The sequence below is a fragment of the Mobula birostris genome, chromosome 14 (genome assembly GCF_030028105.1).
Source record: "Mobula birostris isolate sMobBir1 chromosome 14, sMobBir1.hap1, whole genome shotgun sequence".
Lineage (NCBI taxonomy): Eukaryota > Metazoa > Chordata > Chondrichthyes > Myliobatiformes > Myliobatidae > Mobula > Mobula birostris.
In genome coordinates this window covers 44,330,076-44,349,025 of record NC_092383.1, presented here as the reverse complement: position 1 = coordinate 44,349,025, position 18,950 = coordinate 44,330,076, and the positions used below count along the sequence as shown (strand labels likewise).

At 41.2% G+C, this 18,950-nt stretch overlaps 1 protein-coding gene across 1 annotated transcript in view; it reads right to left on the bottom strand.

Moving 5' to 3' along the window:
- Positions 1-686: 686 nt before the first annotated feature.
- Positions 687-18,950, bottom strand: part of LOC140209871 (protein PIGBOS1) — an 82,934-nt gene continuing 64,670 nt past the window's right edge. Inside the window, exon 2 of the mRNA XM_072278467.1 lies at positions 687-1,578. Within this exon, the coding sequence (XP_072134568.1) occupies positions 1,485-1,578 (94 nt within the window). The 3' untranslated portion in view covers positions 687-1,484. The remainder of the gene's footprint in view (positions 1,579-18,950) is intronic.

The following is an 18,950-nucleotide window of genomic DNA, read 5'->3' as shown; positions in this document are numbered from 1 at the left end:
CCCATCAGGGAGCAGGTACAGGAGACTCTTGCCCCGTCAGACAGCAGGAACAGGTCGACTGATGCCTCATTAGAGAGCAGGTACAGGAGATCGATGTTTCATCAGAGAGGATGTACAGAAGACTGATGCCCCATCAGAGAGCGGGTACAGGAGACTGATGCCCCCTCAGAGAGGACGTACGGGAGACTGATGCCCCATCAGAGAGCAGGCACAAGAGATTCATGTCCCATCAGACAGCAGGCAGAGCTGACTGATGCCCCATCAGAGAGCAGATACAGGAGATTGATGCCCCATCAGAGAGCAGGTACAGGAGACTGATGCCCCATCAGAGAGCAGGTACAGGAGACTTATGCCCATATTCAGTGATTGAAGATCAGCTTCTTCCCCTCTGTCAGTAGATTTCTCAATGGTTCATGAACACCACCTCATTCCTTGTGTTTTGCACTAATTACACTTTACAAAAATGTTGCTTCCTCAGAAATAAGTTTTGTTTAAGCTGAACACAAATGTAATTTCAGATTACTTGTATCATGTAGGAATTTGGAGAAACAAGAAATTAACTTTGATTAAATATCATGCATTTAATTGCATAATGGTGCTGTAATTATTTTGTAATCTACAGCAATTTTATGCTTTGCACTGTAGTGCTGCTGCAAAACAACAAATTTCACATCAGTGATAATAAATCTAATCATGATTCTGAGATGGAAGTGTGACTAGTACGTGTGAGTAGTTGGTAGCATGCTTGGGGCGAGTCTGCAACAGAGCTAAGGCAAACGACGTGACGTGCAGTAGACTGGTGTCAGACATGACACAATTGAAAAACATTGCTGATGTAAAGTGATGAGGTGTGATGAAGTGAGAAATGTTAAAGATCGCTAGTACATGTGATTATTACATGGCAATATATTAACCAGTTGTTAAATTGAAGTGAGCAATGGCAGATGGATTAAGTGTGAAGTGAGGCATTGTGGAAGGAATTGAATTGACTTACATCCTTCTTACATCCTTCTTACATTTCTTACATCCTTCACATATATGAGGAGTAAAAATCTTTACATTAAATCTCCATCTGAATGTTCAATGTGCAAATTACAGTCATTTGTAATAGTATGTACAGTAAGATGTACAACAGAACAATCAATACAACATAGAAATGCAGTGTGTCAGCATGATTTAATCAGTCTGATGGCCTGGTGGAAGAAGCTGTCCCGGTCCTGCTGGTCCTGGCTTTTATGCTGCGGTACCATTTCCCAGATGGTAGCAGCTGGAACAGTTTGTGGTTGGGGTGACTCAGATCCCCAATGATCTTTCGGGACCTTTTTATGCAACTGTCACTGTAAATATCCTGAATAGTGGGAAGTTCACATCTACAGATGCGCTGGGCAGTCCACACCACTCTCTGTAGAGTCCTGCGATTGAGGGAAGTACAGTTCCCATACCAGGCAGTGTTGCAGCCAGTCAGCATGTTCTCAATCATGCCACTACAGGAAGTTCTTAGGATCTGGGGACTCATGCCGAACTTCTTCAACCATCTGAGGTGAAAGAGGCACTGTTGTTCTTTTTTCACCACACATCCTGTATGTACAGATAAAGTGAGATCCTTGGTGATGTGTATACTGAGGAACTTGAAAATGTTCACCCACTCAAACCAAGATCCATTGATTTCAATAGGGTGAGACTGTCTCCATTCCTCCTGCAGTCCACAACCAGCTCCTTTGTTTTTACGATATTGAGGGAGAGGTTGTTTTCTTGACACCACAGTGTCAGGGTGATAACTTCTTCTCTGTGGGCTGCCTCATTATTATTTCAGAATTAGTAAAGCTAAGGCATATGTTATGAATGTTAGGGCTCTAAGGATTATTGGGGGACAGAGAGGGACTTTGGTGTACAAAGATCCCCAATAGTGACAGCACAGGTAGATATAGAAACATAGACAACCTACAACACAATACAGGCCATTCGGCCCACAATGCTGTGCCGAACATGTACTTACTTTAGAAATTACCACGGGTTGTCCATAGCCCTCTATTTTTCTAAGCTCCATGTACCTATGCAGGAGTCTCTTAAAAGACCCTATTGTATCCGTCCCCACCACCATTGCTGGCAGCCCATTCCACGCTCTCACCACTCTCTGCGATTTAAAAAAAAACTTATCCGACATCTCCTCTGTACCTACTTCCAAGCACCTTAAAAATATGCCCTCTCGTGCTAGCCATTTCAGCCCTGGGAAAAAGCCTCTTACTATCCACACAATCAATGCCTCTCATCATCCTGTACACCTCTATGAGGTCACCTCTCATCCTCTGTTGCTCCAAGGGGAAAAGGCCAAGTTCACTCAACCTATTCACATAAGGCATGCTCCCTAATCCAGGCAACATTATTGTAAATCTCCTCTGCACCCTTTCTATAGTTTCCACATCTTTCTTGTGACCAGAACTGAGCACAGTACTCTAAGTGGGGTCTGACCAGGGTCCTATATAGCTGTAACATTACCTCTTGGCTCTTGAACTCAATCCCATGGTTGATGAAGGCCAATGCACCATATGCCTTCTTAACTACAGAGTCAACCTGCGCAGCTGCTTTGAGCGGCCTATGGACTCGGACCTCAAGATCCCTCTGATCCTCCACACTGCCAAGAGTCTTCCCATTAATACTATATTCTGCCATCAAGTTTGAACTACCAAAATGAACGACCTCACACTTATCTGGGTTGAACTCCATCTGCCACTTCTCAGTCCGGTTTTGCATCCTATCAATGTCCCGCTGTAACTTCTGACTATCCATAACACCTCCAATCTTCGTGTCATCAGCAAATTTACTAACCCTTCCGTCCACTTCCTCATCCAGGTCATTTATAAAAATCACGAAGAGAAGGGGTCCCAGAACAGATCCCTGAGGCGCACCTCTGGTCACCGACCTCCATGCAGAATATGACCCGTCTACAACCACTCTTTGCCTTCTGTGGGCAAGCCAATTCTTAATCCACAAAGCAAGGTCCCCTTGGATCCCATGCCTCCTTATTTTCTCAATAAGCCTGGCACTGGGTACCTTATCAAGTGCCTTGCTGAAATCCATATACACTACATCTACTGCTCTACCTTAATCAACGTGTTTAGGCACATCCTCAAAAAATTCAATCAGGCTCGTAAGGCACAACTACCTTTGACAAAGCCATGCTGACTATTCCTAATCATATTATGCCTTTCCAAGTGTTCATAAATCCTGCCTCTCAAGAGTTTTTCCATCAACTTACCAGCCACTGAAGTAAGACTCACTGGTCTACAATTTCCTGGGCTATCTCTACTCCCTTTTTGAATAAGGGAGCAACATCCACAACCCTCCAATCCTCCAGGACCTCTCCCGTCCCCATTGATAATGCAAAGATCATCGCCAGAGGCTCAGCAATCTTCGCCCTCACTTCAGTAGCCTAGGTTACATCTCGTCTGGTCCCAGAGACTTATCCAACTTGATGTTTTCCAAAAGCTGCAGCACACCCTCTTTCTTCATGTCTATACGCTCAAGCTTATCAATCCACTGTAAATCATCCATAGAACCATAGAACATTACAGCACAGAAACAGGCCTTTTGGCCCTTCTTGGCTGTGCCAAACCATTTTTCAGCTTAGTCCCACTGACCTGCACCTGGACCATATCCCTCAATACACCTCTCATCCATGTACCTGTCCAAGCTTTTCTTAAATGTTAAAAGTGAGCCCGCATTTACCACTTCATCTGGCAGCTCATTCCACACTCCCACCACTCTCTGTGTGAAGAAGCCCCCCCCCAATGTTCCCTTTAAACTTTTCCACCTTCACCCTTAACCCATGTCCTCTGGTTTTTTTCTCCCCTAGCCTCAATGGAAAAAGCCTGCTTACATTCACTCTATCTATACCCATCATAATTTTATATACCTCTATCAAATCTCCCCTCATTCTTCTACACTCCAGGGAATAAAGTCCTAACCTATTCAACCTTTCTCTGTAACTCAGTTTCTCAAGTCCTGGCAACATCCTTGTAAACCTTCTCTGCACTCTTTCAACCTTATTAATATTCTTCCTGTAATTTGGTGACCAAAACTGCACACAATACTCCAAATTCAGCCTTATACAACCTCACCATAACATTCCAACTTTTATACTCAATACTTTGATTTATAAAGGCCAATGTACCAAAAGCTCTCTTTACGACCCTATCAACCTGTGATGCCGCTTTTAGGGAATTTTGTATCTGTATTCCCAGATCCCTCTGTTCTACTGCACTCCTCAGTGCCCTACCATTTACCTGGTATGTTCTACCTTGGTTTGTCCTTCCAAAGTCCAATACCTCACACTTGTCTGTATTAAACTCCATCTGCCATTTTCAGCCCATTTTTCCAGCTGGTCCAAATCCCTCTGCAAGCTTTGAAAACCTTCCTCACTGTCCACTACACCTCCAATCTTTGTATCATCAGCAAATTTGCTGATCCAATTTACCACATTATCATCCAGATCATTGATACAGATGACAAATAACAATGGACCCAGCACTGATCCCTGTGGCACACCACTAGTCACAGGCCTCCATTCAGAGAAGCAATCCTCCACTACCACTCTCTGGCTTCTTCCATCGAGCCAATGTCTAATCCAATTTACCACCTCTCCATGTATACCTAGCGACTGAATCTTCCTAACTAACCTCCCATGCGGGACCTTGTCAAAGGCCTTACTGAAGTCCATGTAGACAACATCCACTGCCTTCCCTTCATCCACTTTCCTAGTAACCTCCTCGAAAAACTCTAATAGATTTGTTAAACATGACCTACCACACACAAAGCTATGTTGACTCTCCCTAATAAGTCCCTGTCTATCCAAATACTTGTAGATCCTATCTCTCAGTACTCCTTCCAATAATTTACCTACTACCGATGTCAAACTTACCGGCCTATAAATTCCCGGATTACTTTTAGAGCCTTTTTTAAACAACGGAACAACATGAGCCACTCTCCAATCCTCCGGCACCTCACCTGTAGACAGCGACATTTTAAATATATCCGCCAGGGCCCCTGCAATTTCAACACTAGTCTCCTTCAAGGTTCGAGGGAATACCCTGTCAGGTCCTGGGGATTTATCTACTCTGATTTACCTCAAGATAACAAGCACCTCCTCCTCTTCAATTTGTATGGGTTCCATGATCTACTTGTTTGCCTTATTTCCATCGACTCCATGCCAGTTTCTTTCGTAAATACAGATGCAAAAAAAACACTTAGCATCTCCCCCATTTATTTTGGTTCCATACATAGCCCTAAAATTCCTTTTCCATATTTGGCCTCAAATACTAATTGGGTAAATCGACCTGTTCGTTTCTAGTGTGGACCTCCCAAAATGATTATTTGTCCTATTATTTAACTAGAGAAAATTTGTGCCAGAAACACTGGAAACCAGGCTAGATCAGGAGAAACTGGAAGCATGGGAAACTGCTATTATTCTTACTATGTAGAGGATGAATTCCATCCATTAACTATCAAAATTACTAAATACAACATTGGTAGCGCCCCTCAATATCAAAGAAAGCTTTACTTATTTTATACACATTTTAAAAATTTGCTTTAGTAAAATGAAGACTAGGTTTGAAAGCAGTCTTAAAACATCAATTTCTCTAACTTCCAGTAATGTTTCCTCCCACTCCCTTCTGTTTTTTCCTATTCCCCATTCTGATTCCCCTCTCACCCCTTCCTCTTCTCCTCACCTGCCCATCACTTCCTTCTGGTGCCCCTCCTTCCCATTATCCATGGTCCACTGTCCTCTCCCATCAGATTTCTTCTTCAGCCCTTTACCTCTTCCACCGATCATCTCCTAACTTCTTACTTCAATCCACCCTTGCCCCCACCCACCTATCTTCCCCCTCACATGATTCATCTCTCATATCTTATCCTCTTGCTCTTCACATACTTGTGGAATGCCTTGGGATTTTCTTTAATCCTGCTCGCCAAGGCCTTCTCATGGCCCCTTCTGGCTCTCCTAATTTCATTCTTAAGCTCCTTCCTGCTAGCCTTATAATCTTCCAGATCGCTATCATTACCTTTCATAAGTTTTTCTTTTCTAATTGACTAGATTTTCAACAGCCTTTGTACACCACGGTTCCTGTACTCTACCATCCTTTCCCTGTCTCATTGGAACAGAACCCCACGCAAATATCCTCTGAACATTTGCCACATTTCTTCCATATGTTTCCCTGAGAACATATGTTTCCAATTTATGCTTCCAAGTTCTTCCCTGATAGCTTCATATTTCTCCTTACTCCAATTAAATGCTTTCCTGACTTGCCTGTTCCTATCCCTCTCCAATGCTATGGTAAAGGAGATAGAATTGTGATCACCATCTCCAAAATGCTCTCCCACTAAGAGACCTGACACCTCACCAGGTTCATTTCCCATACCAGATCAAGCAGAGCCTCTCCCCTTGTAGGCTTATCTACATATTGTGTCAGACACTGTTGTGCAGGAGGGAAGAAGGGAGAAGAGGAATACGGTAGTCATAGGGGATTCCATAGTCAGAGGAACAGACAGGAGATTCTGTGAGCCTGATAGAGGTACCCGGCATGGTGTGTTGCCTCCCAGGTGCCAGGGTACGGCATGTCTCGGATCGGGTCCAGAATATTCTTAAGGGAGAGGGTGAGCAGCCAGTTGTCTTGGTACATGTTGGTACCAATGACATAGAAGGGAGGAGGCCCTGAAGAGAGATTTCCGGGAGTTAGGAAGGAAGCTGAGAAGCAGGACCTCCAGGGTAGTAATCTCGGGATTGCTACCTGTGCCACGTTCTAGCGAGGGCAAGAATAGTAGGATCAGGCAGGTGAATGCGTGGCTGAGAGACTGGTGCAGGGGGCAGGGCTTCAGGTTCTTGGATCATTGGGATCTCAAATGGGAGAAATATGACCTGTTCAAAATGGACGGGTTACACCTGAACCTGAAGGGGACCAATATCCTGGCAGGAAGATTTAATAGAGCTGTTAGGAAGGGTTTAAACTAATTTGGCAGGGGGATGGGAACCGGAATGATAGAGCGGAGGAAGGGGAAAACAGGAATAAATCTAAGATAGTGAGCAGTAAAGAAGTCAGGAAAGACAGGCAGGTGATGGGGCAAATTTGCAGCCATTGGGATGAGTTGCATGCAATAAAGTTGCAGGGCAATCAAAGCAAAAACTACCAAATACTGGTCTTAAGGTGTTATACTTAAATGCACGCAGCGTAAGGAATAAGGTGGATGATCTTGTCGTACAGCTACAGATTGGCAGGTATGATATTGTGGCCATCACTGAGACGTGGCTAAAGGATGCATGTCTCTGGGAGCTGAACGTCCAAGGATACACGGTGTATCGGAAGGATAGAAGGTAGGCAGAGGGAGTGGCATGGCTTTATTGGTAAGAAATGATATCAAATCATTAGAAAGAGGTGACATAGGATCAGAAGGTGCAGAATCTTTATGGGTTGAGCTAAGAAATCGCAGGGGTAAAAGGACCCTGATGGCAGTTATTTATAGGCCTCCAAACAGCTGCAGTAATGTGGACTACAAATTACAACAGGAAAAAGATAAGGCTTGTCAGAAGGGCAGTGTTATGATAATTATGGGGGACTTTAACATGCGAGTGGATTGGGAAAATCAGGTCGGCACTGGATCTCAAGAGAGAGAATTTGTAGAATGTTTGTGAGATGGCTGTTTAGAGCAGCTTGTTGTTGAGCCCACTAGGGGATCGACTGTACTGGATTGGGTATTGTGTAATGAACAGGAGGTGATTAGAGAGATTGAGGTGAAGGAACCCTTAGGAGAAAGTGATCATAACATGTGAAATTTCAAATGTGAATAACGTGTGAATGAGTTCACTGTGAAATTTGAAAAAGAGAAGCCAAAATCCGATGTGTCGGTATTTCAGTGGAGTAAAGAAATTACAGTGGCATGAGAGAGGAACTGGCCAAAGTTGACTGGAAACTACGGGAAAGACGGCAGAGCAGCAGTGGCTAGAGTTTATGCAAGAATTGAGGAAGGTGCAAGACAGATATATTCCAAAAAAGAAGAAATTTTCGAATGGAAAAAGGATGCAACCGTGGCTGACAAGAGAAGTCAGAGCCAAGCAAAGGAGAGGGCATACAAGGAAACAAAAATTAGTGGGAAGACAGAGGATTGGGAAGTTTTTAAAAGCTTACAAAAGGAAACTAAGAAGGTCATTAAGAGGGAAAAGATTAACTATGAAAGGAAGCTAGCAAATAATATCAAAGAGGATACTAAAAGCTTTTTCAAGTATATAAAGAGTAAAAGACAGGTGAGAGTAGATATAGGACCGATAGAAAATGATGCTAGAGAAATTGTAATGGGAGATAAGGAGATGGCGAAAGAACTGAACGAGTATTTTGCATCAGTCTTCACTGAGGAAGACATCAGCAGTATACTGGACACTCAAGGGTGGCAGGAAAGAGAAGTGTGCGCAGTCACAATTACGACAGAGAAAGTACTCAGGAAGCTGAATAGTCTAAGGGTAGATAAATCTCCCAGACCAGATGGAATGCACCCTCGTGTTCTGAAGGAAATAGCTGTGGAGATTGCGGAGGCATTAGCAATGATCTTTCAAAAATCGATTGACTAATTTACTATACTGTTTATTTTTTACATATATTAGTCTCTGGGAGGTCACCTATTTAACATATATTTTTGGAGTTGCCCCCTGCGGAAATGGGGTTAGACTTAGTTTTAGTTAGTGCTTTCTTCAGCCTTCTTTGGCTTAGTTCGGGGTTCTTGGGGTTGGGGGATGGGGTAGTCTTTTTCTTTTCTAATTTTTTCTGTTGGGCTGATTCAGAACTACAAAGATGTCCGCAGTGTCGAGATTTCCGGTTCCTCTTTAATCATGTATTCCTCTTCCGATTTCATGAGCTCACATTATGGTTAACCCCTTACTCACCAAAGGGTTAATTTTCAATTATGGCTCATACTATTAATTTTGTCTCTTGGAATACAAATGGTTTAAATCATCCAATAAAACAGAAAAAGATTTTCAAAGTGTTCCAAAGACTGAATGCTCATATTATTTTTGCACAAGAGACTCATGTAAGGAAAGAGGACAATCAACGCTTCTTTAAGTTTTGGAAAAGACAAAAATACCATTCAAATGCTCAAGCCAAAATTAAAGGCATTTCAATTTTTATTGATCCCTCAATTACATTTATTCATCAAGACATTATTTCAGATCCTAACGGCAGATTTTTGTTAATTAATGGGCTACTTTTTAATAAAAAGGTCGCTATGGTTAATGTTTACGCTCCGAATGTGGATTATCCTGAATTTTTTAAACACTTATTCACTTCCTTTCCTAAATTAAACGAGTATATGTTGATAATGGGCAGTGATTTTAATTTATGTTTGAATCCCATGTTGGACAGATCCATAGGTAGTCCGGCTTTACCGAATAAGTCGGCTACTATTATTAACTCTTTTATGTTGGATTCTGGGATTTCAGAAATTTGGAGATTTCAAATCCAAATGATAAGGAATTCTCCTTTTTTTCACATGTTCATCGTTCTTTTTCCCGAATTGATTATTTCTTGATTGACTCTCGTTTGATTCCATATGTAGTTGATTGTAATTATGACATTATTGCTATTTCAGATCATGCTCCAATGAAACTTTCCATCAAGTTAATGGACACCTCTTGTACTAGCAGACAATGGCGATTTAACCCTATTTTGCTTCAAGATCAGGACTTTGTCAAATTTATAAAGGAGCAGATTGATTTCTTCTTTTCAACTAATACTACGGAAGAAGTTTCCAATGGAACTGTTTGGGATGCCTTTAAAGCTTATATCCGTGGTCAGATTATTTCCTATTCAGCTGGTTTGAAAAGACGTGTTAACAATTAAATACTTCTGTTGGTTGATAAAATTAAAGAAGTCGATAAAAAATATGCTATTTCTCCCAGTAAGGAGCTGTACAAACACAGAGTTGAACTCCAATTGGAACATAGCTTATTATTAACATCCTCGATCGAAAATCAATTAATGAGAACTAGAAGTGATTTTTATATTCATGGAGATAAATTGGGTAAATTACTGGCTAACCAATTGAAATTTGATTCGGTTAAACGTCAAATTACTAAGATTCGCAAACAGGATGATACTTTCACAGTTGATCATGCTGGGATAAACCAAACCTTTCAAGAATTTTATACCTCTTTATATCACTCTGATTTTCCTCATGATTCTAATTTCATGCATGATTTTTTAAGTAAATTGAGTTTTCCGAGACTATCGCCAGAAGATTGCTTATCATTAGAAACTTCCATTTCAGAGGAAGAAATAATAACTACAATCTCATCATTGAATTCCGGTAAAGCACCCGGTCCAGATGGGTTTACAGTGGAATTTTAAAAATTTTTTTCCTCCATTCTTTCTTCTAAGTTGTCTAGAATATTCAAGGAAGCAATCAGTTTAGGTAAATTACCACAATCGTTTTATGAAGCCTCTATTTCTTTAATTCTTAAAAAGAATAAAGATCCTACTGATTGTGCATCATACAGACCGAATATCTCTTCTGAATGTAGACTCTAAAATTTTTTCAAAAATTCTAGTAACTAGGTTGGAGAAGGTGCTACCTCAAATTATTTCCATGGATCAAACCGGATTTATTAAAAATCGTTATTCATCCTTTAATATTAGGAGGTTAATGAATATTGTTTCTACCCCCTCACTTACTACCCCGGAATGTATTATCTCATTAGATGCAGAGAAAGCCTTTGACAGAGTTGAATGGCCTTATTTATTTAATGTTCTTGAGAAGTTTAATTTTAATTTGACATTTATATCTTGGATTAAATTGTTATATTACTCCCCGGTAGCCTCGGTTTGTACAAATAATTATAGATCTCCTTTTTTTCGTCTTTTTCGTGGTACTAGGCAAAGTTGCCCTCTTAGTCCTTTACTATTCAATATTGCTCTTGAACCTTTAGCAATTGCTATTCGTGACTCACCAAATATTGTTGGTATTATCCGTGGAAACGAAATACATAAATTATCATTATATGCAGATGATTTGTTGTTATACATCTCTAACCCGGAGAAGTCAATTCCTGCTATTCTAGGTCTGTTGGCTCAATTTAGTAACTTCTCTGGTTACAAATTGAATCTTAATAAGAGTGAATTATTCCCTTTAAATAAGCATGTACCTATTTATGGACATTTACCATTTAAATTGGTTACTGATTCATTTATATATTTAGGGATAACAATTACGAAAAAATATAAAGATTTATTTAAAGCTAATTTTTTACCTTTAATTGATCAGATTAAACTTTTATTTACCAAATGGTCGCCAATCTCTTTGTCTTTGACTGGCCGGATTAATGCTATTAAGATGATCATTTTGCCCAAATTTTTGTATATATTCCAATCGGTTCCAATTTTTATCCCAAAATCTTTTTTTGATAACGTAGATTCAAAAATTTCCTCATATATTTGGCAGAATAAAAATCCTAGGTTAGGTAAAAGGTATCTACAGAAATCTAAAAAGGAGGGGGGGCTCGTCCTCCCGAATTTTAGATTCTATTACTGGGCAATTAATATTCGATATTTAAAATTTTGGTTACGAGATTTGGACGTATCTTTAAACCCTCATTGGGTAAATCTTGAATCTAATTCATTACAAGGGCTTTCCTTGGGTTCGGTTTTAGGAACTTTACTTCCTTTTACTTCTTTTAAATCATATAAACAAATGAACAACCCAATAGTTAAACATACTTTACGTATATGGTTTCAATTCCGAAGATTTTTTGGGTTTAATCAATTTATTCTAGCAAGTCCCATTATATCAAATTTTCTTTTTCAACCTTCCACCATGGATCAAGCTTACTTTGATTGGAAAACCAAAGGTATAATATATTTTCGCGATTTATTTTTGGATAATTGTGTTAGGTCTTTCGATCAACTCTCTAATAAATATAACTTACCCAGATCTCACTTTTTTAGATATCTACAGATCAGAAACTTTTTAATTACTGTCTCCCCTAACTTTCCATACCCATATCCAATGGACACTTTGGAAAAAATCTTAGATTTAAATCTCTCTCAGAAAAGTGTAGTAGCAATTATATATAATATAATTATGAATTTATGTCCTGATGCTTCTAATAAAATTAAAGCTGACTGGGAAAGAGAACTTGAGATTAATATACCGACTGAAAAATGGGAAAACATTCTTCAGTTGGTGAATTCATCCTCTGTATGTGCTAAGCATAGGTTGATACAGTTTAAAGTAGTACACAGGGCTCATATGTCTAAAGATAAACTATCTCGTTATTACTCTTCTATTAATCCAATATGTGACAGATGTCATTCCGAGATAGCTTCTTTAACCCACATGTTTTGGTCATGTCCCTTGTTGGAGAAATATTGGAAAGATATTTTTGATATTATTTCAATGATCCTAAATATAGACTTACAACCCCATCCAATTACTGCTATCTTTGGACTACCAGTGATAGACTTAAATAATTTAACCTCTTCATCACGAAGGATGATTGCATTTCTTACTTTAATGGCTAGAAGGTCCACTTTGTTGAATTGGAAAGAGATTAATGTATTTCATTGGTTTTCACAAACTATGGTGTGTTTGAATTTGGAGAAAATTAGAAGTGCAGTTTATGACCCTTCTATTAAGTTTGAAAAAACTTGGAGGCCATTCATTCAGCATTTTCATTTGATGTAATTTGATCATTTCCAAACTTGTGTTACCTCTCTGTACTGTTGTTGGAGAGGAATGGAGTCGTCGACACTAAGGTTTTTTTCTTTTCCATTTTTAAGTTGTTAGTTTTGCCCAAGTTTTTTAGTTTAGTTGATTAATTTTGTTTTACTTTGGGGATGGGGTTTGCTTTTTTTTTTGTTTTGATTTTTTTCTTTTTCATGATTTTTTTTTCCAGTTTTTTTTTTGCTTTGTATTATCCGTTGTTAGTTCTACATGATTGGGAGCTTTGTTAATTTACACTATTCGATTTTACAATTACTTTTCTTAAGTGTAACAATATATCTCCTACTATTTGTATTATTGCTATGTTTTGTTTCTATATTTTGAAATCAATAAAAAGATTGAAAAAGAAAAAAAAATCGATAGATTCTGGCCTGGTTCCGGAGGACTGGAAGATTGCAAATGTCACTCCGCTATTTAAGAAGGGGGCAAGGAAGCAAAAAGGAAATTATAGACCTGTTAGCTTTACATCGGTGGTTGGGAAGTTGTTGGAATCGACTATCAAGGATGAGGTTACGGAGTACCTGGAGGCATATGACAAGGTAGGCAAAACTCAGCATGGTTTCCTTAAAGGAAAATCCTGCCTGACAAACCTATTACAACTTTTTGAGGAAATTACAAGTAGGCTAGACAAGGGAGATGCAGTGGATGTTGTATATTTGGATTTTCAGAAGGCCTTTGATAAGGTGTCACACATGAGGCTACTTAACAAAATAAGACCCTATGGAATTACGGGGAAGTTACATATGTGCATAATGCGTTGGCTGATTGGCAGGAAACAGAAAGTGGGAATAAAGGGATCCTATTCTGGTTGGCTGCCGGTTACCAGTGGTGTTCCACAGGGGTCCGTGTTGGGGCCGCTTCTTTTTACGTTGTACATCAACAATGTGGATTATGGAATAGATGGCTTTGTGGCTAAGTTTGCTGATGATACGAAGGTAGGTGGAGGGGCTGGTAGTGCTGAGGAAACAGAGAGTCTGCAGAGAGACTTGGATGGATTGGAAGAATGGGCAAAGAAGTGGCAAATGAAACATAATGTTGGAAAGTGTATGGTTATGCACTTTGGCAGAAGAAATAAACGGGCAGATTATTTAAATGGGGAAAGAATTCAAAGTTCTGAGATGCAATGGGACTTGGGAGTCCTCATGCAGGATACCCTTAAGGTTAACCTCCAGGTTGAGTCAGTGGTGAAGAAGGCGAATGCAATGTTGGCATTCATTTCTAGAGGAATAGAGTATAGGAGCAGGGATGTGATGTTGAGGCTCTAAAAGGCGCTGGTAAGACCTCACTTGGGAGTACTGTGGGCAGTTTTGGGCTCCTTGTTTAAGAAATAAGAAACAAAGAACACTGAGGCTGTCTACAAGAAGGGTCAGAGCCGTCTCTATTTCCTGAGGAGACTGAGGTCCTTTAATATCTGCCGGATGATGCTGAGGATGTTCTACGAGTCTGTGGTGGCCAGTGCGTTCATGCTTGCTGTTGTGTGCTGGGGCAGCAGGCTGAGGGTAGCAGACACCAAAAGAATCAACAAACTCATTCGTAAGGCCAGTGATGTTGTGGGGATGGAACTGGACTCTCTGACGGTGGTGTCTGAAAAGAAGATGCTGTCCAAGTTGCATGCCATCTTGGACAATGTCTCCCATCCACTACATAATGTACTGGTTGAGCACAGGAGTACATTCAGCCAGAGCCTCATTCCACCGAGATGCAACACTGAGCGTCACAGGAAGTCATTCCTGCCTGTGGCCATCAAACTTTACAACTCCTCCCTTGGAGGGTCAGACACCCTGTGCCAATAGGCTGGTCCTGGACTTATTTCCTGGCATAACTTACAGATTACTATTTAACTATTTATGGTTTTATTACTATTTAATTATTTATGGTGCAACTGTAACAAAAACCAATTTCTCCAGGGATCAATAAAGTATGACTATGACTATGACTATGAAAGGATGTGCTGACTTGGAGAGGGTACAGAGAAGATTCACTAGAATGATTCAGGGAATGAGAGGGTTAACATATGAGGAACGTTTGTCCGCTCTTGGACTGTATTCCTTGGAGTTTAGAAGAATGAGGGGGGACCTCATAGAAATATTTTGAATGTTGAAAAGCATGGACAGAGTGGATGTGGCAAAGTTGTTTCCCATGTTGGGGGAGTCTAGTACGAGAGCGCATGACTTAAGAATTGAAGGGCGCCCATTCAGAACAGAGATGTGAAGAAATTTTTTTAGCCAGAGGGTGGTGAATCTATGGAATTTGTTGCCACGGGCAGCAATGGAGGCCAAGCCATTTGGTTGTATTTAAGGCAGAGATTGATAGGTATCTGAGTAGCCAGGGCATCAAAGGTTATGGTGAGAAGGTGGGGGAGTGGGACTAAATGGGAGAATGGATCAGCTCATGATGAAATGGCGGAGCAGACTCAATGGGCCGAATGGTTGACTTCTGCTCCTTTTTCTTATGGTCTTATGGAACCCTTCCTGAACACACCTAACAAACTCCACCCCATCTACATCCCTTGCTCTAGGGAGATGCCAATCAATATTTGGGAAATTAAAATCTCCCAACACGACAACCCTGTTATTATTACACCATTCCAGAATCTGTCTCCCTATCTGCTCCTCGATGTCCCTGTTCCTATTGGGTGGTCTATAAAACAAAACCAGTAGAGTTATTGACCCCTTTTCTGTTTCTAACTTCCACCCACAGAGACTCAGTTGACAATCTCTCCATGACTTCCTCCTTTTCTGCAGCCATGACACTATCCCTGATCACCAGTGCCAAACCCCCACCTCTTTTGCCTCCCTTCCTGTCCTTTCTGAAACATCTAAAGCCTGGCACTCAGTAACCATTCCTGCCCCTGAACCATCCAAGTGTCTGTAATGGCCACATCACCATAGCTCCAAGTAATGATCCACGCCCTAAGCTCATCTCCTTTGTTCATGATGCTTCTTGCATTAAAATAGACAAATCTCAAACCATCGGTCTAAGCCAGTGGTCCCCAACCACCGGGCCGCAGACCAGTGCTACCAGGCCGCGAGGAAACGATATGATTTGGCAATATGAATCAGCTGCACCTTTCCTCATTCCCTGTCACGCACTGTTGAGCTTGAGCGCACGCGAGGTCATTACCCGCGCGTCATCCATGTCAGAGAGGGAAAGAGATCAACTCCTCGAGCTTGCAAGTGACAGTGGGCTGAAAAGTATGTTTGACATAACATCTCTGCCAGCATTCTGGATCAAAGTCAAGGCTAAATATCCTGAGGTAGCCACGAAAGCACCAAAAACGTTGCTTCCATTTCCAACATCATATCTCTGCAATGAATGCAACGGAAGCTAAATTGCGGAATAGACTGGACATAAGGAACCCCCTTCGAGTATCGCTGTCTCCCATCACCCCTCGATAGGACTGTCTTCTTGCAGGAAAACAAGCCCAGGGCTCCCACTGATTCAGCGATATTGGTGTGTTGCAATGATTTTATATGTTCATACGGAAAAATAAGTGCTGTGTGTTTAATATCCAAACGTTACTTAAAATGTTATGATGCTATTGACTTATATAACCATATAACAATTACAGCACGGAAACAGGCCATCTCTGCCCTTCTAGTCTGTGCTGAACGCTACTCTCACCTAGTCCCACTGAACTCCACTCAGCCCATAACCCTCCATTTCTTTCCTGTCCATATACCTATCCAATTTTTCTTTAAATGATAATATCGAACCTGCCTCTACCACTTCTACTGGAAGTTCGTTCAACACTTAATTCAAGCTCCCCTGTCCTCCCCTGATAATTGACTGTATTCATGCGAGGAAAATATGCGCTGTGTGTTTAATATTAAATTTGTTAGATAAACCTTTTTAGAAACGAAATTGAGTGTATTAGCCACTTATCACCTATATTCCAGTCGAGATTAACCCACCTCACCGAACAGAATCGCCAAAAACGATTTGTAGAAAAAAATTGGCACGTACACGCATGTGCACTGGTGCCTGTGCAAGGCTTCATGGTCATTGTAGTCTTTCTTTGGGTAAACCCAACATATTTACTGCTACTCTTGTCCATTGGCAACCCTACTCCCCCCCCACCCCGCCCCACCCCTGGTCGGCCGGTCCGCAAAAATATTGTCAATATTAAACTGGTCCACAGTGCAAAAAAGGTTGGGGACCCCTTGTCTAAGCGTATCCCTTCTCTATCACTTGCCTATCATCCCTCTCACACTGTCTCCAAGCTTTCTCTATATGTGAGCCAACCACCCCTCCCTCCATCTCTTCAGTTCGGTTCCCACCCCCCAGCAATTCTAATTTAAACTCTCCCAATAGCCTTAGCAAACCTCCCTGCCAGGATATTAGTACCCCTCGGATTCAAGTGCAACCTGTTCTTTTTGTACAGGTCACGCCTGTCCCAAAAGAGGTCCCAATGATCCAGTAATCTGAATCCCTGCCCCCTGCTCCAATCCCTCAGTAACACATTTATCCTCCACCTCATTCTATTCCTATTCTCACTGTCGTGTGGCACAGGCGGTAATCCTGAGATTACTACCTTTGAGTTCCTGCTTCTCAACTTCCTTCCTAACTCCCTGTAGTCTGTTTTCAGGACCTCCTCCCTTTTCCTACCTATTTCATTGGTACTAACATGTACCACGACCTCTGGCTGTTCACCTTACCACTTCAGGATATCATGGACGCGATCTGAACTACCATCCGTGTTTCTTTCCTGCGTCTACAGAATCACCTGTCTGACCCCCTAACTACAGAGTCCCCTTTCACTGCTGCCATCCTCTTCCTTTCCCTACCTTCGGAGCCACAGGGCCAGACTCTGAGCCAGAGGCACGGCCACTGTTGCTTCCCCCAGGTAGGCCGTCCCCCGCAACAGTACTCAAACAGGAGAACTTACTGTTAAGGGACAGCATGGGGTACTCTCGAGTATCTGACTCCTGCCCTTCCTTCTCCTGTTACCCACTTATCTGTCTCCTGAGGCCCCAGTGTGACTACTTGCCCATAGCTCCTCTCTATCATCTTCTCACTTTGCCTGACCAGACCAAGGTCATCGAATATAGTTGTATTCACGAGCCAGAACAGAATACAAGAGCTGAAATATTTTCTAACTTTTATTAGACTGGAGCTGAAGCATTCCATACAATGCAGGTTACCACACCATAGAAAAGATGAGACTGCTCTGGGGAGGAGATTCACCAAGATGTTGTCTGGGATTAAGCATTTCTATTACAAGGACGACTGGTTTGTTTTCTTGGAGTAGAGGAGACTGCTACGTGCACAAGATTATGAGATGCATAGAAAGGGTAGATAATGAGGAACTTCTCCCCATAGCAAAGGTAACTAAAACTAGAGGGTGCAGCTTTAGGTAAGGGTAAAATGTTTAAAAGGAGCGTGAGGAAGAACTTGTACAGTGGAGTTGGTTGGAATGAGGAAAGCACGGCCTGAGGAGGTTGAAACGGGGACTACATACCACTGAGCTACAGGAAAACACCAATTGCCAAGGTAGAAGACTATAAACTAATGTTATTAGGCAAGATTGGTATAGTTGGATATCTGTTGATTAGCATGGACATGTTGGGCCAGAAGTCCTGATTCTGAGCAGTATCACTCCTCTGTGAGCATTTCTGTTGGTGGAATTCAGCATTTATTAAAGAATTCATAAGTTTAGCTACTAACAATATATTTGATCTCCTCTGGCTCAACAGCTACAGTTCAAGCAAAGCTCAGTGCTACTCACCAGATAACAGGAAAGGCCTAATTTTGCTTGGGAGGATGCAAAGATTTAGAGGCATGTACTTACTGGAAAATTGTAGTTATAAGCAACACACACACAATCTTGGAGGAACTAGGTAATTAGGAAGAAACTATTTTCCTTAGCAGACAGATCAAAAACCAGTAGGTCTGATAGTAAGATTAGAGGAAAGATGAAGAAGTCTTTCACCCAGTGGATGAATTGGGGTCTAGAGCTAACTGCTTGAGAAAGTGGTAAAGGCAGAAACACTCATCACACTTGGAAGCATTTGAATTCTATTTGAAAAATGGCTACTCGCAGGAATACAGGTTGGAAGGTGGGATAAGATCAGGTAGCTCTTCTAAAAATGAATCACGGAGTAATATATGGTGGCATATATGTACTCCGACAATAGATTTACATTGAACTTTGAGCACACATTCTCAATGGTCCAAATAACCTCATGTAT